This window comes from Eleginops maclovinus, chromosome 2, assembly GCF_036324505.1.
Source record: "Eleginops maclovinus isolate JMC-PN-2008 ecotype Puerto Natales chromosome 2, JC_Emac_rtc_rv5, whole genome shotgun sequence".
NCBI lineage: Eukaryota > Metazoa > Chordata > Actinopteri > Perciformes > Eleginopidae > Eleginops > Eleginops maclovinus.
The window spans coordinates 9,892,596-9,918,376 of NC_086350.1; the positions used below are offsets into that span (position 1 = coordinate 9,892,596).

A 25,781-nucleotide genomic window follows, 5' to 3' on the forward strand; every position below is an offset into this window, starting at 1 on the left:
CTTTGCCAAAAAAGAAAACAAAACTTAAATAACAATCCAACTATTTGTTTTCTTTAGCAGAAGCCTATTCATTTCCTTTTTTTTGCTTAACCTTATAAAAAAAAGTGCTAGATTTCATCTGAAATATAAGAACCATTTGCCGCTATAAATATATTTTATCTGGGTCAATTGAGTATTAGTACTATTCTTCACAAAAAAAAAACCTTCTACATAAGTGTAGATGTCATTTAGTTTCCCTTTGTGTGAATAATAACACCATCTGACATGTCAACACCTTTATTTTACAAGCAATTACATTTTCCCTGAAATGAAAACAGATGCAATGCAGATTGATACAGTAGAATGATTTTGACATTCATGTGAAAACGCTGCTCCCTGGTGGCAAACTGTGACTCGCACAAATGTCCGGACACACTCGACCAGAAGAGTGACGCTCTGCTTTCCATTAAAGCAACTTCTTATGGATTGAGTGTAATGCTTCAAGTACTCAAAACTGTTTAACATATCCCAAGGTATTTGTGAAACTTAAAAGATACACTCTTTATAATGAAATTCCTCAATATGTTACAAGCAAAAGAACTTACTAAAGGCCCAATTAAATATCACAGGTATCATGTAGGGCAACAGTTAGGTAAAAGGGTTATGTGTCCTGGAGATGTGCACCTTCATTAGATCTGAAATAAATTTTAAAAAAATAATTAAATTGCACTTGTGTGACAAAACTGGTAGGGAAAAACATGACAATAGAGAATTTTAATACCTACTCTCTACACTTTGTCAATGCCAAGCTCCTCAGGTGTAGGGATGCCAAGCTCCTCTAATGTTGGCTTCAGCTCTTGGAGCAGATACGGGTAGATGTCTTTATGAGGGCCGGCTTTATCCTGAGGAAATGTCAAACAGTCATTAATCATTAACTCGAGACTACCAACTGCAAAGATGCTGGTTGGCAATATTCCCCGAATCAAACACAGAAGGTGCCCTTTATCTCTCACCTTCACAGCTTCCAAAATTCGGATGGCACTTGCCAAGTCGTTTAGCCTCCGACAGGCTCTCAGTGCTGCCTCCACTATCTTTGGCTCAGGTACCAGATCATAACCAATCAGTGTGTTCATCCCTGAAAGAAGGAATTACAACTGGTAAATTGGAGAACAAAGTCAAAATGAACACTTTTGCTTTAAGCTGAAGAGGCCGGCCGTACTCCATACTTTGCATATTTGAGGAAATCCCATAAGACCAAAACTAAAGTGATTCTACCAGAAAGTATTTTATCTGTATCAAAGACCTCTGTAAGTGAGGCACACAGTTACTGTTCCACATATTTCTTTATAACAATGAACATAAGTGGAGCTGATCCCACACACACCATTCTCAAATTATTCCCTTGTGCATGTGTGTACTGTAAATGTGTATTAATATATGCCCGAAAAATATTGCAACTGTAACTTGTAGATCAAGAATTATTTGCTTAAAACAAAAAATGGGTTGAGAGCCACAGACAGGCCAAGTACTGAGAACCAAATGAACATGTTGCTGGCTTCTTATCTTTTAATGACCTAAACTTATTCTTGAATGCACAAGCTGGGCTTATAAATGTTTTCAATGCGAAACTGCAAACCATCTTGTTTCTAACACTACTTCCTGCATATGTTGAATGTTCAACCACTAAGAGACCACAGAGGCATTTCTGCACGTTCCCAGCCTGATCAATGAGCCTTTCCCCATTTTACTTTTCATATCCTCTATTCCGTTGTGCGTTTTCTCTTCAGACCAAAAATAACCCTGCATTGAAAGAATTTAGGATGCCTAAGGTACCACAAGGATGATGAAATACAATCCAGGAAGTGCAGGGTTAATGTGTCTGCAGGTTTATCCTCTTATAAAACCTGCACGGCTGTTGAAAACACTCAGAGACAGAGTTTACTACTTTGGACCTCCATCACAGTGTCATCATTTTATCTTCTGTCGCCACAGTTGTTCACACTACAAAATAGTGATACGAAGTATATTCTGCATTCACATTTTTACAGTGATATGGCCATAACCAATAAGCATGGTAAGGGAAGCATTGTTTTGACTAAGGTAGGTTTAAATCTAACAGGTTTTGGTACCAACAGTTGAATGTACACATTGGCTGTGACTCCCATCAAATTATACGCTATTGTGCTCATTCACAAAATAACTGCTAATTTTATTGAAATAAAATAAGCAAACTAACTTAGTAACTCTTATGCTTTAGTAATATTATTACAATACAGTACACTGTGAACTGTGTTTTAGTAATAACAAGCAAAGAATAACCGTTTTATCAAAGTAAGGCATTTTTCTTGAAAATGAAATATTTTGATTCAGCAGTGATCCTCAGATTATTTTCCTATTTTTAATTTCACTTTTAAACCAACCTTTTCTCAGCTCCCATGCATCAATGTCTGACTTGTTGAAATAGGTGACCCAGCGGGCGTCAAACTCCTCTTCCGTCTCTTGCTTTCCATGGGAGTAACACCTCGAAGCCAAAAGAGCTGCAGGAAAAGAACACGTAAGGTTATGTCATGTTTATTTATATAACCGTATATCACAAATTTGCATTAGGAGACAATCTGTACAGCATACAACACCTTCTGTCCCTTAACTTCATACGAGTAGATACTTCCACATACCTCCCCCAAGAATGATGTTAGCTGTGCAATAAGTGTGTGTGTGTGTGTGTGTGTGTGTGTGTGTGTGTGTGTGTGTGTGTGTGTGTGTGTGTGTGTGTGAGAGACAGAATAGACCATCATGTCATAATAAATGTAAATAGATCATACACATAATGTGAAAAAAATAGTGATCTCCATTTAAAACATTCACAATGAAAGCTTGTGTAAGGTAGCGTAGAGGGGCAAATGCATTCAAGGGCATCTATCTAGTGGGAGTGAATTGGAATAAGGACCCTTTTATTCTAGCAATGTTATGCAGCTGGCTCACTTCCAGTCCTTATGTGACCTGGTTGCTACACCTACCAGCAGGAAGGCAGTCTGACAAACAAGACATTTTGGATTTCACTTTGGTTCTTGTAATAGAAATCAGAGCAGTACAATTTTGAGGGACTTGTACTTTACTGGAGTAATTGATTTTGCTGCTTTGTACTTGTACTCCACTACAATTCAGAGTTAAATCTTGTACTTTTAATCCACTACATTCATTTAATACCTTTAGTTACTTTGCAAATTTTGTTTAATGATGTGAAATATTAAGCAACACTTAGATAAGACTTTAGTTAGACCTGGAGTAAATACACAAGCTACCCTGCATTATACAAGGTTATTCAAACTAGCTCTACCTTTACCAGATTTGATAGCACTCTTATGCATCAATAATTATATTCAATATATGTTATGCATATTATTCAGAAAGGGGCCAATCTGCATAATTAGTACTTTTGGTTCTTTAAATATATTTTCACGCCAATACTTTAGTACTTTTACTTAAGTAACATACTGATTGCAGTGCTTTTACTTGTAACAGCGTATTCATACACTCTGATATCTCTACTTTTACTTAAGACTTGCAATATTTGAGTACTTATCCCACCTCTGCAAACTTTATACATTTATATCAACAACGCTGGCAAATAGTAACCCTTATCAAGAAGTTAGCATGTTAGCAACTAGCATCAGTAGAAGAACCACAGGCCCGGGTTGAGCCTCACCAACCGGGTCATAGCAAGGACACGGACACCACCAAGCCAAACACCGGGACATACACAGCAGCATTTACTCAGAGTCTTAGGGTAATGGTAGTATGGAACGAAAGTGTACTTAACCTAAGTAAAACATGGTCACGTTTGACATCCCCGCGTGTTTATTGGTAGATGCACCGGTTAGCTAAAGCAAGCTATTTCAGCTGTCAGGACACACATGATTTCCAGCTTCGCCCGGATTGTTTTCACAGTTACAACATTACATTTCAAGATGAGCACATACCTTGACATCCCGGTTGTGTACGGGTTAGACTCCGGACACCGGAGAACGAGAGACGGACGGCGGCTCTGAACATGATGCGGGTCAGCCAGCTACACACACCGGTGAAAGTCTGAAGGAGGAAGCTAAGGGCTTTAGCGCCGCACGTACGCTACCCCCCTTCTGCGCATGTGCAGACTGCAGAACTCATACATGTTATTTTGTCCTTTTGATGACCTACGTTGACCATGACATTGACCCTAAAATAATACTGTGCTGAGCCTTTTCATGAGTTTTAGTTAAACTATGAATATATTAAATATTCCAAGCACTTAAAAATACAATTCACCATGCCATAGGTTACCGTGCCAAAGCCCCCGATTACCCAAATACTTTCAAATATTCTGTGTAGGAAATCTGCAGCTTCTTAAACTGTTTAATTTGCAATTACTGTTTAGTTTAAAGAATTTTATTTTACATGTTTATGTATATTACAATTTCCCCTTTTTTATTTATAAAACTGTTTTAATGTATTCTTTTTTTTTCATTTTTGCTTATATATTTATAGAATAACATATTTGTAAAAAAATGTCGGTGATCAAGATCATATTCTCTACTATGTACTGTTTTTTTACTCTTTTCCATTACAGGATTTTAATCAAACAAAAAATAAATATACTCACTCCAAAACATCATGAAAAGGTGACATCCCTTGAAAGGAATCTCATCATCATAAAAGTATATCGCCAACCAAAACATGCTGTTCCTCTGATTCATGTAAAAAATACACTTTTTCCCAAAAGTATAAAAAACAGAATAGAGAATTTTGATGCAAACAATAATCTTTGTATTTACATGCATGTGAAAATCCTGGTATTTTGCAATACTGTTGAACTTTTGCATAAGATGAGCTCTGATTTTGATATTCAGGAGAATTATATGCGGCTAAAGAGACATGAAAAAAACCAACCAAATCAGGCTTAATATTTCAATTATCAGATATTTCACAGGATGTAGCTCAAAATTGGAACTGAAATTCAAAGTCATTAAGGTTTCAAGTCCAACGTAAAAGTTCAAAGTACAGTTTGTCCATTTGATCAATGTTCATTTATTGTCAATCTGCAACACAAGGTGTCACAATGAAATCCATTTGTAGTCCCGTTATACTACTTAAGAAAAACACAGAAATGTTTTTATTATGGAGAGTCTCACAGCCTGAGAAAAGAAGCTGCTCTGCAGTCCATTGGTTCATGTGAACAAGCTTTTTGGCCATTTGCAGGCACACTAATATCACTGATGCTTAATAGATGGGTATATTGTTCCTGTTTGTATGTTTCCAGTCAGGATGCTTTCTGTTGCTCCTCTGTAGAAGTTGGACTTACCAGACGTTCAGGGGGAACCTACACTCCAATCATCCAAACAAGCTCTCTTGGCTGTGTGCTGTGAGGAGGGACTGGAAGCTGGCCTGATCAGACCTCTACGTCTCTCTGTGTCTTCCGTGAGGACGCTCTGGGTTTGGGGGGCTTGGTATCCATTCTCCTGGGGATCCAGAGGGTCTTTAGAGAGCAGGATACAGATGGCAGGGACTGTCCGCTGCATGGTTATACCTGGGGCTCCCTGCTGTGGACTCTCCCAGACCTCATTCACTGTCTTGTAGTAGAGCTTGGACACCTGGTGGAGCCCTCCTACTTTCCGTTTCAGAATCTCCACACAAGTGATGGTCTTGGTGACTCCTCTTCCTGAGCCAGTGAAGACCACCTGTCTCAGTGATGTCCCAGTGCTGTCTTTCTCTTCCCCTTGCATGCGAGCTGTTGCAAACCGCAGCAAATTACGGATCTTACTTCCTTCTTTCACTCGCATGTGCAGGATGTCTGCTGCTAGGCCAGGGATGGGATATGGACTGTTCTCCTCTGTTCGGCTGACTCTCCTGAAGTTGCTCTGGCCAAGCTTTGAAGACGAAGTTGAAGGTGGGACATCAGGGTCGGATGAAGCAGACTGCGGTTCCATTACTGAGCTGCTTGTAGCGTTTGAACTCTGCGTCTGACCTCTTGGTTCACTCATTGTTTAAAAAGCAGTTAAATAACAGAGCAGGATGCTGTTGCTGAGACTACAGCCTTGGATTATTTGCATACCTCCCGCAATATCTGAAAAATATTTGTTGCCCATTTTGCATAAGAAATGTACAACTGGTCAGCCTTATAATCCAAACTTCTGTCTTCTCCTGTCCTCTTCCTGTCTTCTGTCCATACAGCATCTCCTCCTTTTTGTCTTCTGAGCACTGAGATGACAGCCAGCAGTGGGAAGAGGGTATTTCTTCCTCTAATCCCATTGAAGTGAAGGAAAAGATGTCCTTGCTCTTTTCGGCACTGAGGACAGCTGATGCCAACAAACATATGAGGCTCAGAGAGAGACATGTAGAGTGGGACATAGGGCTCTTAAAGGCACACACAACATTTAATCATATCTGTCACAATCCAGTTTGTTGGTATTTGAAGGAAGCTTTTGTTGAACCCTGACGGGCTCAGAGATTTTATTTGTCCATGTGGATGCTTAAATTACATAGATGAATAAACATGAGTTAATTAGATTTAACAAGGCGTGCAGTTGAAACAATCCTCTGTTTGAACTGATTTGGTTTCGATTGTCAACGCTTTTGATGTGGCTTTTTGCAGATATTTCACAAGTCTCACTTTGTTAAAGATATTGTGAAATAATATAACAACTATGGCAACATATCATGGTTTTCAAGTTTGCGTTTCCTTTGCACTATCATCAGAGAGCCATATGGTCCTCCAGAAATCTCTTCCTTTGGGCTATTACAGCGACTTCAGTTCTCCTCCCTTCAGTCCATCGCCTGCTGGCTTGACCCAGAAAGTGTGTCCTACCTCCTGACATTCATGAGGACAATCATACCTTAGAGCATTCCCATTTCTTTTCTCTTTTTTTTTGCCAAATCTGAATAAAACAAGAACATGAAAGAAGAGATCTGTATCCAGATGCAAACAGATGCCTTTTCCAAGAGGCTTTTGTTGGCAGGAGTAGAGCCCAGGGAGGCAGCTGTGGGGCTCATATGGAACCAGTACACTGTTATAATGTTGCATTTCTGCCTCACAGGATGGTATGCACCCCATAATATTCACTGACTCGAACAGTGAGCACAAAGATGTGGTTCTCGGGGGTGTCGATATATACCAGAACAAAAGGCAATTGGTTCTATAGAGAGTAATCCACTGGCCATGAATGTCAATTTAATGCATGTTAACTGTCCATCAGTGATTCCTCATCATGATAATAGTGGTTAAAAAGACACTTCTATAATGTCTGTGGTTTAGTTGATTCACTGCATGCTCCACAAAAAACTCAAATCCTTTTTATAGTTTTAGCTTCTTTTGGTTTAAAGCACATGATTTTTTTTAATCCGTGAATCCTGTGACACATCTGGTCTGTTATGTTATGCAGTGTTTTTTTCCCCAGAGGTAGAAAACAACACAAGCTTAAGTTTGAATGTGCTCAAAATAAGGTATAATTTAAACAAGTGTGGCAGTCTCTACTTAAAGACATTAAAAGGTATAGCTGCTATAACATGACATTGTGAGGTTTTGTTGGCCTTGTGAAGTAAATCCCTCAGCAGTTGTTGTTGGTAACACTTCCATCTTGTGGTACAAAACAGATACTACACAAATAGCAAAAAAGTGGTCCTGTTGATTATTTGTTGAAAAAAAAATGCAAAGATGTTTATTGAAATAAATGTGGTTATAAAAATGTACAAAATGTATTTACAGTACAAACTTATGACATATTTATATAAGATTCTAAGCTTTAGATTGAGATTTAAGGCATACACTTTTACAGCTGCATGAAAAAACAAACCTATTTCCTCCAGCTAATATTATTACAGTTACTGAAGTCTAAAGCATTTGTTTTCTCAGCATGGCTTTGAAGCAATTACTTGTAAAATTTCCCTGTGGATCTTGTCCTCCTCAGTGTCGATGTGAACATCTCCCACCTGACCGTTCTCATATCTGAAACAGACAAAGCAGAATGTTGTGCAAACCTGCAATATAATTTGAAATTAATCATAACTCTGGGAGGCAGAAAGGATGAGCAGGTATTTTTGTTTCTGCTGCTGGACTCACACAAAGAGGAAGCGTGTGCACACATGCTCTGGTATCGGACAAACCCAAATGTTCCCATGTTTTTGAAGGTCCTTTGAAGTTATGACTGGCAAGACATGCAGATAACATTTGTAAAACAAAATCATTTTTACAATTTAAAATCCTGGATTTAAAATAAATATGATGATCTATGTACCTTCACAGAGAGCAATGCAGTTTAGGTTCCTGTTTTGCAGAAACCTGTCTTGACCTGGTGGTTCCTAATACAAGGGAGCACAAAATAAAAACAGTAAATACAAAAAAAGAAGATATCCATGCAACCAGACAAACAGGACTGTACCTGTTTGAGTTTGTTTATTTGGTTGTATTTCTTTATGAGTTCTTCTTTGGTGTCCATTTGGTGTCGCCCTTTACCCATCTCTGCACAAAGAGGAAGGATCAGTTTTATAGAGACATGCTATAATCAAAAGATTACAGGAATTTATGTACAAAAAGTCATTTTTCTTTGCAAAGTATTTTAAAAATGTACAGAATAGTGTGCATTCATACCAGAATACCCAAATGATATGCTCGAGATAGGACTCAGATAGATGCCTTTCCCATATGCAGCTCCATGAAGCTTGGATAAGAAACAATGGTACTTCAATTCAAATCTGCATGGTTTAATAGGTTTAACTGACTTAGACTGACAAAGACTTTCTGTTAAATGATATGGCATACAATGGCTTATATTCATGTAGCTTAAGGAATCCAAGACCCTTTGATATGTCGATACTCTACCTGTAATTTTGTATAAGAGGCATTAATCAGCCCTTTTCTCAAAATAGAGTGCCAGTTTTCAATGTGGGAACCACTGCAAGAAGAGAGAATAGGATCTAAGCGAATGGAGAAGGGATCACATTCTGTATGTATGGTGGACATGAAGGTTTTGTATAAGTTGCACAGCTTTGTATTTACTCACTGAAAAGCAAAAGTGCTTCCATAAAGTTCCCTGGCTGTTTGAAAGTGAGCCTCTTTAGATGGAGGGCTGCTGATCAACAGGAACTGATGGGGAGTGTGCATGAACTTAAGTTGCTTGTATGCACCAAGGGACGGAAAAAAGACAAGCACAAATGAACTACTTTTATCATAAAAAATGTTCAACTAAGATTCTTGCTGTGCACAGTTCTATCTTACCCTATCCAGCGGGAGCTTGACAATGTGTGATCTGTTGCTTTTTAAAATCCTGTTGTCAAACATACAAAAACTGAATATTATTGGTACAAGAAACATTTAGATTTGGTTACCTATGAAAATGTATTGAACAGAATAAAAGTATGTTTAGATTGTGTCACTTACCATTGTAGTAAGGGATGAGCGAGAGGGTCTATCATGTCCATCTGCTTCTTTATTTCAGAATATGGACCCTGGATAGGATCAAATAAATCTGTGATGCAGTGATGCGACTGTTAAGAACCATTCACCAGCTTTCAGATTATTCTGAGACGCGGTGAACCCAATATGAATTTAAAAGATTGTGTCACAAGTGCTGACAAAAAAATCAGTCACCTGTGACATCCTCCTGATTAACAATACATTGTCCAGCGCTTTTTGCAGCCTGTCGTAGCTCTTTCTCTGTCAGACAAAACATTATTCCCTCAGAATAAAAGCAATTTCAGACTCAGTAGTTCATTGTAAATCAAGTCAGTAATAAAACATTTATATAACATTATATGAATTTAGTTGACACCTTAGGATTAAAGACCAGGGTTTGTGGGTTGCAGGGATCAAGAACCGAAGGGTACGGTTCCAATACGATGTTCTTGCGTGCAGACTGAAGGGCAGCTCTGCACATGGCCACCAGCAGGTCAACCACCTGTGGAACAGTCATTACTGAAATGCATCAATCTTACATTATGATTGCCCAAACTACCTATGTGTGTATGTGTGTCACCTACCTCTGCACCAGTGGCAACCTCCTCTGTAGCTCCAGACATAATCCCAAAGGTATGAAAGGAAAACACACAAAGCTCTCTGGTGCAAACTGCTGGCTACAAACACACAATATATAAATGTAAAAAAGTATATATATTGTGTCAACTGTTATTCAGTAGATTGGCCACTAAATCTTCAGCTCATTGTGTGAGTGTACCTTTAACATTGGGCCGTTCTGTAGCACGTGGCGCTCATCACAGACAACGCAATACTCATTCAGCGTCGGGAGTCTCTGCTCCACATACGTCATCACCTGTCAACACATTCATAAACATCATTATAGGTTTTTAATGCATTTAATTTTACTATCTGCTTCATATGAGCCAAAGCCTGACATTTAAATTGTGATGTCTTTTACAGTACCATGCCATTACATGTTAGCTTGATATCAAAATCCAATTAAAACAAATAACCAAGTAATTAAAATCTGGCCAGACTACCTTTGATAAAATTGTCAAGGCCTACTTTTCATTATCTCTTATAAATATAAAATAATAAAAGGCGCTTTTTGGCACTACTTAATCATTAAATGTGTTTCTAGCAAATGGGGTTTCCTCTCTAGTAAGAGCGAGGTTATCCATGTGGCCTTTTGATTAAAAAAGTTAAAAGTAAGAAAAAAAAAAGAAACAACATTGTGCGTAAAATACATACAGTACACCTGTAGTTTGTGTCAGTGCTCTCTTTTATGCGGAATTAAGTTTGTCCAACTAATGTGGAAAATATAAACTGCAGTCTATTTGAATTGAAAATCAAGAAAGAAAGATATTTGTGTAACTCGATTTTTTGTATCTGCTACAATTTGTTCAAGATTTAAGAGCAATATTTCTGTATGGTCTGCATAGAAAAACAATGGATTATTTTACTCATTATAAAATTGGCCATGGACTCAGTAACTTATTACATTTCAAAGTTATCTGACCCATCATTGATTACTGCACAGAGTGTAGTAAAATCAGGTGGTGTGCTATCAGTCCAAGTTTGCAATCCCGTCCCTGACCATTGTGCTGCCCTAGACATGATTTTAGTTGGCAAAGTCGGCTTCTCTTTAGTCTTCCTCTCTCTCACAGAGTAGTATTTGACTTTACCTGCACCAAGAAGCCATGCTGCAGAGTTGGAGTGGTCTTACAGTGCTTGATGGCCTGGGTGGAAAAAAGCAGCTCTATCAGTTGTTTTGTACTGAGCTGTGCTGACGACTTCACCGCAGACACCACCACCCTCTGTGAGAGAAGAAACACAAACACCTCGGTTAAAACCTACATAAGCCATACTTACTAGGAGCAACAAAAACATTGAAAGGATGTTTTCAATATAGCTGTAACCATAATATACCCAAGATAATCTCTCAGATGATTGCTTAAAATTCACCTTTCCACTGGGTGTGTAGGTGAAGAGATCTCCTTGGGGATTATTGATGGTGTAGGAAGTTGCATGATTTATTTTCATCGCTGGTGAAATTATTCTCCCTTTCACAGTACGTTCATGGAGCTCACTGGATCTGCTCACAGTGAAGAACAGTGAACAGAGACTTCGAATCAGACTGACTCAGCAGCACAACTGCTGGATTCATCAGACTGTCACATACTTTGCTTTTGTGAGCCAGATGCTGAGTCTTGCACGGAATTTCTTGATGGTTCCAGTTGACCTGAACCAACTGTGTCCTCTCTTCTGCCGGACCACAATGCTCTCACATGTCAAATGTTTCCACTCCTGAGATAAGAAGACTGTGAGGATACTGGGGAACAGAAATAAAGGGTTGGTTTGAGCCATTCTGGAAAAGCTTACTATAGAAGGCTGTAGATGTTACTAGCCCATGTGATGTACCTGTATGTTTATTAGCCTCATAGATATGAGTTGGATGTTTAGAAAACCCTTATCATCTTTTCACAAGGTTGATCACCAATGCTACTATACTCAACCTCTATTAGCCGTACTAGCTAATTATCCTTTGTTACGAAACAGAGAAACTGTTTATATAAACCCAAACCATGGTGTTTTTTAAAATCTGACTCTGAGTATTTTGTTGCCAAAACTCATTGTTTTTGGTCATATAAGTAATAACATCTTTACATAAATTAAAAGCCAACAATCTGTGTTGATAAGCCTTACTTCTGTAGTTGCTTCCTCAGGCTGAAATTATCTCTGTTGGACGGTTGAAAGACTTCAACTGAAGGTGCTGTTGGGAGAATTAACACTTAATCAGGAGTTACATTGATTTATTTATAGTCAATCTAGTTTGCAGCAGTGTTGTTGATGCTCACCAGGCCCATCCAGATACTGAGACGAAGAGAAGTGCAGACGGATAACAATGGGATCTGATGGGTTAATCCTCCAGGCCTTGGCTACATCCTCCTTTAGACACCAAACAACACAAGCATATTAAACACACCAACATGCCACAACAACAAAGTATAGTTTCCTTGAATTGAGTGTGTTGTAAGTTAACATACATCCAAAATGTTGGCATTTATGTTTAAGTCAACATCCACTTCTTCAATTGACACATACTCCCTGAAAGAAGGAGAAAAGTAGATGGACAGTTAACAACGTAGAAAAGCAGCAGAGATACTTCAAAGATCATGAATAACAAAAGATATCCTGACCTGATGGAGACTGCAGAGTCTGAATACAAAGTCTTGACTGCGTCTATGTCAGTATCCAGCTGAGGGTGGTGAGTCAGGTCGGTGGCACAGCTCTCCTGCCGAGACAAATACTAACACACTTTCCTCATGGCCCAAACAACTCAGCACTGTGGGGGGGCGAGGGATTAAACCAGTCACATACAACAATGGCTTAGAAAAAGGATTATACGCCTCCTTAAGATATACAATGTTGGTTGCATTTTATTTTCATCAACGCCTTTATTCGTTGTATCATTTATAGGCCCCTTAAAAACCGTTAACTGTAGCACTTACTACTTGTAAGCAAATATAAGGAACTTTTAATCAATGTATGTCATGTTATTAACTCCATATGCTGTTGGAGGCCCCATGATACTGTTGGAAGTCCTGTAGACATCTAGTAAGTGGTAACCTTGAGTTAGGAAGTTAGGGTCCAGATTTTTAAGTTTAAGCCTTTACATATTTAGTCAAAACAACATAGTTTAAACCTGCTTGTTCTGTTCATGTGTATAAAGAGTGTTTCATAGAACAACATAATGATTTGTTTGTGAGATATCCAGTATTTAATACTTGTTTGTTATCTATTTGTCTGTTGAAGCTGCATGCTTCAAAAACGATAATTGTGTTAGTGCTTAAATAACATTCAATACAATGCTTACATGAACTCCACACAGGATTTCCTCTGAGTCACTGTCCTCATCAGTTTGGCTATCTCTCTCCTGCTGGCACCCCGTCTCCTGTCGGGTAATGGGAAAAACTGTCAATCAAAAGATCTTCTCCACTAATTACTTCCTCCTGTCTTTCCAAAACTTACCATGCTGCTGACACTGACACTGATTTTATAATGTATACAGATCAAAATTCTGACCGAATGAAATTAAATGGCGGATGATTTCAGATGTCACAAAGAAGGTTATATAATATGAGTAGAAGAGGGTTGTAGACTCACCATGTGTTCAGTTGTTTGGCACTTCTCCAGCATCAATCAACAGTATGCTTCCCCCACTTTGAGTAATGTTGGAAAAGCATATTTGACTTCAGATACAATTTACCAAAATGAACAAACTGCTCTCAGTATCTTTTCACAATTTAATCTTTATACCTTTGAATACAAATGTTTTTTTTAATTACCTCCCTTTGTCTGAGCATCTATAATTGAAAATACAAATACAATCATTCAAAAGACTGCAACAAGTTAAGTCTTTACCTTTCCTTCCCAAAAAAAACATGGAGTTTCCACATATTCCAATTGAAGAAACAAGGTGATGGTATAAAAAATGAACTCTCAGGTCCATGTGTGACGATCAAACGACAAAAAACAATGAATATTCCTGTTTGATTGCTCTGTTTGCTGTGTGTGTTTGGCTCTCCACCTGCCTTTGGACAGCAGGAAGTCCTACATGTTCAGTCTTAGACTTCAGACTCACGTGATTGGCTGCTGATACCAACCACCTGATCAGCTGAACCTGGTCCAGAGAGGGGAGAGGCTGAGGACAAGACCTGCAGATCAGTCAAGCCAAGTCCTTGCTTTGATGCACACTTACAGAGACCTACTTTTTTTAAAGTCAGATTCATGAATCAGTTTAAAGACTATGATATAAAAGGGCCCTGATGGTGCATTTAAACGATGGTGATATGGGTGAAGTTGTGCCTCAGTCTGACCTTAATCGGCAGTTACCCTTGTTGGCCGTCACCTGCTGCTCTGCAGTCTGGCCAGATTAGACACTTCTAGGACTGCATACATCTGTGCAGGTCTTCTCTCAACAAGTGCTTTCCCAGAATAATCCACTTAGACTGGAGTAGGTGATGGTTATGTGGCTGTGTTTATTTATAGTGGGTAGGCACTATAGCATGCACCCCTATACTTTACAGAATACCACCACTTTCAAGGCTGTGCATGAACAGTGAGAACATAAAGCAGATTACATTTCTTCTGAGGTAAGCCAACACACCTCAGACACTTGGTATTATATTGTGTTGTCTTTGTGTTGTATCCACCCACTTCTCATTTGATACACCTACTGTTATGTCTGAGCGTTTTAGGCCTTAACTGTCAGGCATCAGAAGATAAATGAACAACAGGTTCACAGTGCATTGTATAGGGATCAGATTTCCACAGCAACCAGCTACATACATCTATAAATATATAATGCATCTGTTGTATAGAAACCAAGTGGTCAAGATTGAGCATTATCATAAATACAGAATGTTGACTCCTTAAATTATAAAGGATATTCTACTGAGATTAAGATATCTCTATATATCTTTCGTTTCATTTAAATTCATGACAACAGTAGATATTAAGCGAGGGAAATAGGGGTATAAGAAGCAACAAATGTCCCAAGCTGGATTTGAAACTGGGACATCCAGTTATAAGGCCTTCCACCCGACAACCCCAGAAAGCTAGCCCTCCTTACATAGACAGGATTAAATCATATAGACACACAGACAATATCCAAATAAACCTTTTAATAAAGTCGAGAAAAAAATATTATGTGATTTAGAAAATCTGAATATAATGGTTTAAAGTCCTTAAAATTCTGACATTTTAATTTAAATGTATGTTTAACTCATTTATTTAGTTTAATATGTGCATATTCATTGCACTCATTGTAACTAAAGGAAAGGGGGAAAAAGCGTTTTGACCTGACATTGCAATTACTGTTGTCATGAAGAGCATCCTAATATAATTTCCACAATTCAGCACATATCCTGCAGGATCACACTATTGCCAAGAAGACACTTCAATCAGTCATCCACAAGAGAGAGCTGTTGTTGAGAGGAAGAGAGAGAGGGAGAGGGAGAGGGGGGGGGGGGGGGGGGGTACAGATGGACAGTATGTCCTGTACTAATGGCATATAGACTGCTATTTACTAAAACAAGAGTAAGTGATTGTACATCAGTGTGCATTTATTTACCTAAAAAAAAAAAATCTCATTTGTATTTCTGTGTCATTCTCACCTCCGTACATCAACATTATTTCCGATGAGAGATACCCTGAATGATGATTTTGAATATATAAATAAATGGAACAATGAACAAAGGTTTTCCCAGAGATTTCCTACATATTTTGTCTGTTTTCTTGGGTGTGTACAACAGTGTTTTACTTAACATTTACAATGACTTATAATGTTTTGCAACTCGAGTTACGTTGTTATTTTTGCATTGTGGGAAAAAGTGTCCATCACTGGCAAATAAAACAAATGAGTATGTTTGCATGCATACTGTCCTGATTGTACTTGAATGCCTTATCAGAATGAGTATGTTGCATGGATTAAGGACATTGATAAGATGTGTATTACTTTTCCAAAATAGAAAACCAACATCAATTGTTTAAATGTTGTGAAATAATGAGGAATATATGTGAAACTACTGTATTATTTTAAAGTGTAATATGAACACAATTACTTGTTATTTCCTGCTTTGATGTTGTAAATGTGTCAAAACCAAACACAAGCAGGACTGAGGGCTGATGCATGTCTCTGCAGCCGTTGGCTCCCCTGCTCTCATTCCATCTTTGGGTTGTACCTTCATGGATGAGGTGAGAAGTTGGTTTAGATTTCCAGCTCCTCAAATATCATAGTACACTGTAAAATATGTTTATTGATATCTTGTTAACAGCTTTTTAGGCTCTAAAGGTTTATTTAACACTATTTGTTGTTTTAGCTGTGAGGAACCTGGCCCTATTAAGGGCATTTTATGAGGTTGGTTTAAAAAATTTAAGAGTTCAAAGTAAATAGCTGACTTTATTATTATTATTTTATTAAACAACTGCTGCAGATGAGCCAACGTGAATCCTATTCTTAAAATATAATAATATCAATGGCTATAACCTGCAGTAATGTTAAAATAGCATGCATCTTAAAAATGATTTAGACAGAATAAAAAATGGAGCACCCCTATCATTATGCATACATATTTGGGCTGAGACTGCACATTGAAATAAATAACATCGAAGGGACTGCATATAAATATTAAACATATCACTGGTTGGCTCCTATGTTAGGAACAGTATGTTCCTAATATGTTCCTCAGGCTATGAAGCCGAACATGGTTCAACTATATATACTTATCATGCATAAATTGACATAGTGACAACCAGACATATGGTGGGGTTGCATTTACAGTATATCTTTACAGAACACTATCTTTAGTGGAAGTGTGTCATGTGTTACTATACTTGACTCAGTGTAAGATATACATTAGTGCACCTGTATAAGACATACAGTAGGTTGAAAATAGGTTTCAATCACTGCAAGCATTTACTCTTGCTTTTGACTCATCAACTGTCATACCCCTAAGTACATCTCATCATCAACTTTGCTGCACCTTTCTTCTTCTTTTGAAAAATGATTGCTGAATATCAAGCTCTAAGTGGATGCAATAGGACTGTCATATGAGGATGATGACAGGCATATACCCTCCCCCCCATGCTAACCTCATGAAACAATATATATATACTATATACTATATATATATATATATATATATATATATATATAGGCTATATATATATACTATATATATATATATATATATATGTATATATATAGTATATACTATATATATATAGCCTATATATATATAGTATATACTATATATATATATAGTATATATAGTATATACATATATATATATATGCTTCCAAATCCAATAAATGAAAAACGATAGAAGCTTTTTCAAAAAAGGAGATCATGGTGCAACCACAAAGGAGGGCAAAATGTAATTCAATAAATAAATAATGTGAATCATAAACAGAGAAAAAAAAGCTCAATGCATCTGAGATACAAGTTTCAATATATTTAACAAATGACAACAGCATGACAAAGCTGTATCATATGAGCATCTGAAGCAAAGCCGGGTCTTGAAAAATAAACAACATTTGTAAAAATGTCATGTACAGTTTTCAAAACATGTACTTTCTTTTAACTTAAAAGCATGATCTGGTGTCATGTTAGCCATGTAATTAAACAAATGTTTTTAAATCTATTTCTTGGGTTTTAAAGTACACAAACAACCATTAAAAAAATAAACATCAAATATTAAAACATGCAAAAGGATTTTCCTTAAGATAAAACCATAATAATAACAATGATAGTCACACAGCAAGAAAATGAGACACATAGTAGTAGGTTAGTAGTATATGCTTTTTATATTATTTATTTGTATTTCTTTGTAAAGTACACAGTCTAGGTTACAAGTCCTCCTGCTCCTCGTCCTGTTTAAGGTGATTCAAGACCATAATAATGTCCCAAGCGAGCAGAGCTTTGTGATTGGCCAGGCGAACAACACTCACACCTGCGCTATGTGTATCCACTTCGTGTGATTTTAATGCTAATTGCACATTGTATCATATCATTTCGTTATAAAACAACGTCCGTGTAAAAAACGCACGTTTAACTCCCTGTCAAAAACTGTAAACCACGCGTTAAATCTCGCGCACTATATCGCGTCTCCCCGCACATCGTTCTCACAAGAAAGTAGTTCCGGTTAGTGTGGGGGATAAAAACTGTCGCGCCAGGCAAAGAGGGTCGTCTTGGTCCAGCAAAGTTCACCCAGTAGGTGAGTAGCAGCAAGTAGACTATAAGAGAGAAAGAGGAGAGTATAGGTTATGTTAGTTTTGAATATTTTTAAATCAATTTATAATTTCCTCTCTGTTTAAAAAGGGATTTCAATTACTGATCAAACTGTTACTTAAACTATCTCCACGTGACTTTTTGTGAATATATTTAAAGATAGTATGCATGATCATTATAATCATGCATCAATTACTTTGAAGTATTTCAAATTCACGAATAAGCCTAACTGTATCTGACCTGTATATGGAGAGAGTGCACTGGTTTGCACACACAGCTCCTTTATGCACACTGTATGGGGTAATACCCCATACAGCTCTCTATTTGTTTTGTACTTATGTATTTGTTTATTTCATCCATTTATCTGTCCCCTGTCCATTTACTGAATTGTAACTTGTTTCTGGTGCAGATATTGACATATTTTTGTTTTTGAACCGTATGTTTCTTAAAGAAAAAACGTCCCTAATGAAATAATTAGTAGCTAAAAGTATGAGCATTTACTCGTGATTTAAACATTTCTTCTACTTCTTTTATTAATACGTTTCTGTTACAATATGCAACATTTTGTGGAATACATTACTTGTAAATAGCAGCATGGTGGCTTTGAATTTGTCTTATATGGATTATATATACAGAAAGACCCCAGCCTTTCATCATGTAGTTTTGATGTATTTAGTCATTTTTCCTGATATGTTTCTATAGTCCATAATGCTCTCAGCTGCTGTGTTATTTTAGGTGAATGCTGGGGCAGGAATGGTGTCCCAGCACACACACCCACTATGTTCCCATGCCAGCACACATTTGTCATGCATGTTGCATAGCTCTATTACATCGGACTGTAAGCTGAATCCTGATAACTGCTGCTTTGACCTTTTAATGTGCGTTGTTTGGATTCTCAAACAGCATTGCACCTCAGACAACACAAATTATGTTTTTCGACTTCCTTGTGGACTTATTGTTCATGCGTGTGAATCACCTTTAGCCTCTGTCAAGTGACCAGCTCCTCTTCTTCAGTGGTACATAAACTCCCACTGGAATGTGGAGAGTGCAGTCAGGCAGGCACTGCTGTTGTTGTTACTCTGCCCAAGCTGCCCGGTCAGCTCACACTGTCACTCTGTAGAGGTCACACTTTCCTACAAGTGTGTACTTTTCCATTTAGTTCATTGATCTTACTCTAGTTTCTAATTTCCCACAGACTTTTTAGATGGATATTCTTACAATAATGTTTCTCCTTAATAGCGTTTATTTCAAATCTATGTTTCAGTAGCCATTGTTTCAATATTTAGACCACACCTTACAGTAATCACCTGTAAGATCTTCTGTCTGTAGCCCAAAAAAAACTCCTGCAAAGCCTATTGAATACATGTCAAAGGTCAAGTTGTTAGGTACTAATCAATCATCATTCTTGTTTCCTCATCGGTCTCCAGAGGGATTTTCCTGCAGACACAGATCCAGTCATGTCGAAGACAAAGGATATGGGTTCTTCCATCATTCACACGCAGCAGATGCATGCTGCGATGGCGGACACCTTCATTGAGCACATGTGCCTGCTGGACATCGACTCTGAGCCGGCTGTGTCTCGCAACACTGGCATCATCTGCACAATCGGTCAGACTCATTAACAAACCCTGTTAATTCTTCTCATGTCACATTCTCTTGACAACAAATAGTATTTTATTGTATTTGACAAACATCATGTTAAGCCTTGTATTCATTCATCTGTCTTGATGCAGGACCTGCCTCCCGATCTGTGGACATGTCCAAGGAAATGATCAAGTCTGGGATGAACATTGCAAGAATGAACTTCTCTCATGGCACACATGAGGTGAGACAAAGATGAGAGAACTATTCTTAAGTTTTTGCATCTTCAAAACTCCAGCCTGCAGCACCACACAATCCCAAATAGTACCATCACTGATTCTAGTGTGCAGGGTTTAAACCCTGAGCAGTACAGTTGTAGCTTCTAGTTTCAGTCATGATTCAAAGTGTACTTGCCCTTTAGAGCTGCAGCCATCACTGTGACATTACTCCTGTGTCCTGGTAGCTGTCTGTGGCGGTAATGTGATCTATGAGTCGGTACTCACCCCTTTGGTACCGGGTTTGTGATGTAGCTTGAGATTCGGCCAGCTCTTTGGCCTTATACTTATCACCCTTCACCTTTAAAAGACATGCTTCCTTACCTTTTTCCCTGTCACCTGAGTGGGTTCGCCTTCAAAACTATCCTTAGCTGTAATGTGAACACCCGCAGTTTATATTTTGATCTTCAACTATTAAACGCAGTGCTTTTCTCAACTTAATCAACTCTCAAAATTGCTCAAGAATTGCTTTTGAAGTCTTTCCAGTCTGTTGGTTTTCAGCAACAATCAAATAATTAAATGGATAAATGTGACTCCAGAAAATCGAGATTTTGTGGATTTGTTAGGTGAAATGCAAAATAAATCTGACCTTGGTCTCAATGGTGTGTCAGGTGTCAGCACGGATATAAATAGTTTTTTCTGTGAGAGTCTGGCAGCAACACTGTGAGTTAAAGGCAGGTAGTGATACCACAGGGAAGTGTTCATTATGACTGTTGACAGCATCCAGTAGAATGCATTTACTGCAGACAGACAGCACACAAGTTCTTCATGTCTATCCCATGGAGTATTTAGTGATTATTTGTTAATTTAAAGACAAGGTTTAACGGCTGCAGCTTGTCTATTTTTGGAAACTATTCATGCCATCCTAGAAAATCTGTCAGCAGCTATTTATGTATGGGGAAATGGCAACATATGTGTTCCAGTTGTCATTCAAGATTTACTGCACATAGTCATGTAAACCAGTGTCGTGCTGTCCTTGCGACTGTGTGACCAAGTTTGTCCACCAGTTGTTGTATTCATTTCAAGAATTTCAAACATCTAGAGATAATCTTTCTACAACTTCATAAAACAAGGGTTGTGACTTTGTTCACACCATGTCAATTTGTTCACCTTTTATTTTTTTGTCATAATATTTGTTAAACACTTCATGTCATTTAGTACCATGCTGAGACCATCAAGAACGTCCGTGAGGCAACTGAGAGCTTTGTTCCTGGATCTGCTGACTACAGACCCGTGGCCATCGCTCTGGACACCAAGGGACCAGAAATCAGGACCGGCCTTATCAAGGGAGTAAGTTCTTTTCAAATAACAAAGTCTCCAAAGAGGCCATTTGAGATTTATCGTAAATAATCATGTAGAGGTTTCATGCAACAATTTTTCCACCAACACGCTTTACTTCCTGCTCTTGTTTAGAGCGGCACTGAGGAGGTTGAGCTCAAGAAGGGAGAAATGATCAAGCTCACCATGGACGACAAGTTCATGGAGAATTGTGACGAGACAACTCTTTGGCTCGACTACAAGAACATCACCAAGGTTGTGCAGGTCGGAAGCCACATCTACATTGATGATGGTCTTATTTCCCTCTTGGTTAAGGAAGTTGGTAAGCACACAATCAATCATCTGTTTGTTTAATCTTGTCTGCCTTTCGTGCAGATTTTGCCTTCACCTTTCTGCTTAAAGGTTGAAAATAAAATACACTTCATTCTGTATGTCCTTAGGAAGCGACTTCCTGATGTGCAGCATTGAGAACGGCGGTACTCTCGGAAGCAAGAAGGGCGTCAACCTGCCCGGAGCTGCCGTCGACCTGCCTGCTTTGTCTGAGAAGGACATCCAGGACCTGCAGTTTGGCGTGGAGCAGGGTGTGGACATGGTGTTCGCCTCGTTCATCCGTAAGGCTGCTGATGTTCAAGCCGTCAGGAAAGCTCTTGGTGAGAAGGGCAAGGACGTCAAGATCATCAGCAAGCTGGAGAACCACGAGGGTGTGCGCAGGTGGGCAGGTTGCAAACAGTCCAGATTTGACGGATCTGAATCTTTGGAAAACTGTTGAGCTGAATTTGTTTCCTTTTTGTCGGATAGATTTGATGAGATCCTGGAGGCTAGCGATGGTATCATGGTTGCCCGCGGGGACCTGGGCATTGAAATCCCAACAGAGAAGGTCTTCCTTGCCCAGAAGATGATGACCGGCAGGTGCATGAGAGTCGGAAAGCCCATCACCTGTGCCACACAGGTCTGTGACATCAGTAGAACCACTGTTTAGTAGAAACATTTTTTAAAGAAAAGAGTTTCAACAAGTCTTTTTCCTACTCAGATGCTGGAGAGTATGACCAAGAAACCCCGCCCTACTCGCGCTGAGGCCAGCGATGTCGCCAACGCTGTCCTGGACGGCAACGACTGCATCATGCTGAGCGGTGAGACTGCCAAGGGAGACTATCCCCTGGAAGCCGTCCGCACACAGCACAGGGTAAGAGAGCCATTGATTGGTAGTATCCCTCAGTGTTATATTGTGTGTTAAATAGTGTCATATGTCATTGTCATGTTAAAAGTATAACAGTGTTTCTGCACGTTTTGGTTAGTTTTGTAACTGCAGAGTGTTGATCTGTTCATGTGTTGCAGGCTGTTAGAAGGCCTTCATTATCAGTTAAAAGCTCTCTAACACTTTGTGTGGCATGTGGTACATCACAGTTCCGTAGGAAAGTCTGACATCTCATATTGTTTAGAGTAGGCTGCCAAACCATAATGTAGTACAATGACTAACGCTTCCAAATACACAAGATTAAGCATTATATGCTAATTGATAGCTTGGTAGTCTTTGACTCTGTACATATACACACTATTTTGTGCAGACCTGAAGTTTTCTTGTTGCACTTATATATAAGGAAAGGAATGTTGCCCTGAATTGTCAAATCAGTCTAAATACCTCAAGGTTCCGCAAAGTGCATGATCAAAGTCATGAATAATAAACAATTAAACAACACATTGATGAAATAACTTAACAAAATGTATAACTTGCAACAGTAGATATAAAGATAATGAATGTAACATCTTCTGTGTGGTGAGTGAAGTATTTCTAAATGATGAAGAATGAAGTAGCTTTCATATTGCGAGCACATCTATGGCACCAGCTTGGATTTTACTAACAGCTTGTTTAGTATTTGTTCAACTTGCTTTGTGTATCCCTGTTGCACTCCCCTCCCTCTGTCCATCTGCTTTCTGTGTGTGTTCATATTACTCAATTAGCATGTGTCTGAGGATCTGCAATGCACAGCAACAGTCCCTGGACGTCATGGCCGTCGCTGTTGTTTAGCTTCATGTCTCAGTGTGCTTTCAGGTATGAATACCTCTGCACTGTAGTTAAATGCACCTTTGTTTTGTCTTTTAAAATACAAACTAACTCCTTCAGTGGAAACCGACTGTGTGACTGCAAGCTGAATTTGATATATGTTCACGTGTTCAGATTGCCCGTGAAGCCGAGGCAGCCATGTTCCACAGGCAGATGTTTGAGGAGCTCCGTCGCACCTCTCATCTGACCCGTGACCCCACAGAGACCGTCGCTATCGGTGCCGTTGAGGCCTCCTTCAAGTGCTGCGCCAGTGCCATCATTGTGCTCACCAAGTCTGGCAGGTGAGACGCAAATAAAAAGTCCATCAGTGTAATCTCCTCTGTAAGGCTCCGACTCATATTATCATAGATGGCGCTCACTGTGAGCAAAGGAAGTGGTGCATTGTACCATCTCTCGCGCCTCCCTCCCTAACAGAAGCCCTCATATGAAGTGTGCCAAATATTACGGCACACACAATCTGTGCTCCATTTATGACCTTCTGAGATACGAACCCTGACATTTCATAAGCTAATTTTAACTCCCTCAACATTCCTGTCCAAACAGGAGTTCATCCTCCCAACACATGATACAGAACACGTATTACTGACAGCTGGATGGATTCATTTATTATAAGGGTTTAATTAATCAGCTATAATTAATATTTCCATGACAACAATAGATCACATGACTACTTTCAGCTTATTGTTTTTAGCAGGCCTACCCACATTTGTTCTGCTTTGCCTTACTGTGCTGTACTGTGCCAGTCATAGTGTTGCTTTTAGCCGCTAAAGTGTCAAATATTCTCTCAGGAGTTGGAGAAAATACTTTAGGTGAATAACTAATTTGCTAGTTAGTTGCTGAATGTGACAAATGTGAACCAAATCAATCAAAATAACTAACTTTATATGTCTATGTTGCACTTTGCTACTTGTTTCCACTGCCCTTGTGACCAGAGAATAATATATTACAGGTCTAGGTTTTTTTTGCACTCCTTTTTTAATTGAGGTTGAAATACCAAAATCTGTATTTATACATTTAGTTTTTATTTCTTTTCAGGTCTGCTCACATGCTGTCAAGGTACAGGCCCCGTGCCCCCATCCTGGCCGTGACCCGTTGTGGCACAACCGCCCGCCAGGCTCACCTGTATCGCGGTATCTACCCTGTGCTTTACACCAAGCCCGCCAACGACGTCTGGGCCGAGGATGTTGACCTGCGCGTGAACTTTGCCCTGGAAGTTGGTGAGTAGTGCTCTTTTCGTTTAGAATTATTCTCAACAAAGAAGATTTATTATTTTATAGTTAAGTAAAACTATTAGTAGGTCAAGAGCCAGGGCTTTATATTTAACTAACTGAATCCTTATTTTTCCATTAACGCTTCTCTTTTCTCTATCTGTAGGCAAGCACCGCAAATTCTTCAAGGCCGGTGATGTTGCCATTGTTGTGACTGGCTGGCGCCCAGGTACCGGTTACACCAACACTATGAGAGTCGTGTTGGTGCCTTGAACTTCATCAATGGAAATTAGTAACTGCTCCCCATCCCCTCTTCTGTAACCTGCCTCCCCCTGTGTCAGACTTTTCGTTTCTGCTGTTCTTCATCAATAACAGAAATGCAAAACAAGTCTGCTCCAAAAAAAAGAACTTTTGAATGTGTCGATTACAGACAGTAACTCCCAGATTCCAGACATCCTTCTGTGTAATTTATTGTCTAAATCCTGCTGCCAGAGAATGAACCGTTGTAGTGGAAACTCTTCTGTCAAGCATTGGCCTTCATGTTGAACAGTGTGGAAATAAGCGTTCCTCTGCATGCACTGTAAAGTAGGCTACAATTTTAGTAATTTCCTTGGTTTTTCATTCTTTAATCATCCAAGGTTATGTACTGCTATTGTCTTCTCCATGTCTCATGCTTGTTGGTTCAGGCATGACCAGGTTCCTGTCCATTAAAATGAATTCTTGAGTCAACTGTGTTTGTTTTCCTCTCATAATAACACACCAAACTGAGATTATTGTTCCAGTGATAAAGATTTGTCTTCCTTTAAAGTGGATTATTTTATGCCTTAACCGTTAGATGGCGCCAGTGGGGTGACGACATGAATCAAGGAACAGATACCAAAACGGGAACATTATTTCAGACTATAAGGGTGAAAGAAAAGTCAAAGTAGCCAAACACGATGTAGAGAAACTCTATAACAAGTAAAAGTCCTGCTTTTCAATGTTCACTTTAGTAAATGTAGGGAATACAGTGCTGTAGGCTGTATTTTTAAATCAGCATCACTTGCAATGCTAAAGCTAGTAAAATGAGTTTTCTACTTTTTAAAAAAACAATGTATACTGACAGGTAGCTTTCGGAATTTTAATAAAGCTTTAATTTTGTTCATAATAAATCATCATA

General features: G+C 38.7%; 4 protein-coding genes across 8 annotated transcripts; 1 reads left to right on the plus strand and 3 right to left on the minus strand.

Annotated features, from left to right (window-relative positions):
• Window positions 1-260: 260 nt before the first annotated feature.
• LOC134858343 (cytochrome c oxidase subunit 5A, mitochondrial-like) lies at window positions 261-4,127 on the minus strand. 2 transcript variants are annotated; one of them, XM_063874184.1, is made up of 5 exons: window positions 3,960-4,127; window positions 2,400-2,516; window positions 993-1,114; window positions 765-881; window positions 261-674 (listed from the first exon to the last, which is right to left on the minus strand). In XM_063874184.1, the coding sequence occupies exons 1-4, from the start codon at window positions 4,030-4,032 to the stop codon at window positions 768-770; spliced, it is 426 nt and encodes a 141-aa protein (XP_063730254.1). In that variant the 5' UTR covers window positions 4,033-4,127; the 3' UTR covers window positions 261-674; window positions 765-767. The 2 variants fall into 2 exon arrangements, with proteins under 2 accessions (XP_063730254.1, XP_063730263.1); XM_063874193.1 differs by having other exon boundaries at window positions 761-881.
• Window positions 4,128-5,324: 1,197 nt separating this feature from the next.
• LOC134879825 (ribonuclease P protein subunit p25-like protein) lies at window positions 5,325-5,942 on the minus strand. The gene has a single exon (XM_063906355.1). It carries the CDS (start codon window positions 5,940-5,942, stop codon window positions 5,325-5,327), a length of 618 nt encoding a protein of 205 aa, XP_063762425.1.
• A 1,698-nt stretch (window positions 5,943-7,640) lies between these two features.
• On the minus strand, window positions 7,641-14,032 carry LOC134882201 (protein mono-ADP-ribosyltransferase PARP6-like). 3 transcript variants are annotated; one of them, XM_063909815.1, is made up of 23 exons: window positions 13,850-14,032; window positions 13,592-13,647; window positions 13,302-13,379; window positions 12,625-12,719; window positions 12,472-12,532; window positions 12,283-12,373; window positions 12,131-12,197; window positions 11,607-11,756; window positions 11,390-11,519; window positions 11,110-11,241; window positions 10,182-10,277; window positions 9,988-10,080; window positions 9,780-9,905; window positions 9,599-9,664; window positions 9,389-9,456; window positions 9,227-9,275; window positions 9,012-9,124; window positions 8,831-8,903; window positions 8,600-8,669; window positions 8,391-8,470; window positions 8,247-8,310; window positions 8,072-8,156; window positions 7,641-7,957 (listed from the first exon to the last, which is right to left on the minus strand). In XM_063909815.1, exons 2-23 carry the CDS (start codon window positions 13,622-13,624, stop codon window positions 7,861-7,863), a joined length of 1,917 nt encoding a protein of 638 aa, XP_063765885.1. In that variant the 5' UTR covers window positions 13,625-13,647; window positions 13,850-14,032; the 3' UTR covers window positions 7,641-7,860. The 3 variants fall into 3 exon arrangements, with proteins under 3 accessions (XP_063765885.1, XP_063765876.1, XP_063765894.1); XM_063909806.1 differs by having other exon boundaries at window positions 12,625-12,734; XM_063909824.1 differs by lacking the exons at window positions 8,831-8,903; window positions 9,012-9,124 and having other exon boundaries at window positions 12,625-12,734.
• A 4,097-nt stretch (window positions 14,033-18,129) lies between these two features.
• LOC134882222 (pyruvate kinase PKM-like) lies at window positions 18,130-25,351 on the plus strand. Of its 2 annotated transcripts, none has more exons than XM_063909835.1 (11): window positions 18,130-18,204; window positions 19,646-19,826; window positions 19,952-20,043; window positions 21,233-21,364; window positions 21,488-21,674; window positions 21,793-22,063; window positions 22,151-22,301; window positions 22,383-22,535; window positions 23,529-23,695; window positions 24,450-24,631; window positions 24,789-25,351. In XM_063909835.1, exons 2-11 carry the CDS (start codon window positions 19,676-19,678, stop codon window positions 24,893-24,895), a joined length of 1,593 nt encoding a protein of 530 aa, XP_063765905.1. In that variant the 5' UTR covers window positions 18,130-18,204; window positions 19,646-19,675; the 3' UTR covers window positions 24,896-25,351. The 2 variants fall into 2 exon arrangements, with proteins under 2 accessions (XP_063765905.1, XP_063765912.1); XM_063909842.1 differs by having other exon boundaries at window positions 18,181-18,200.
• The last annotated feature ends 430 nt before the right edge of the window (window positions 25,352-25,781 follow it).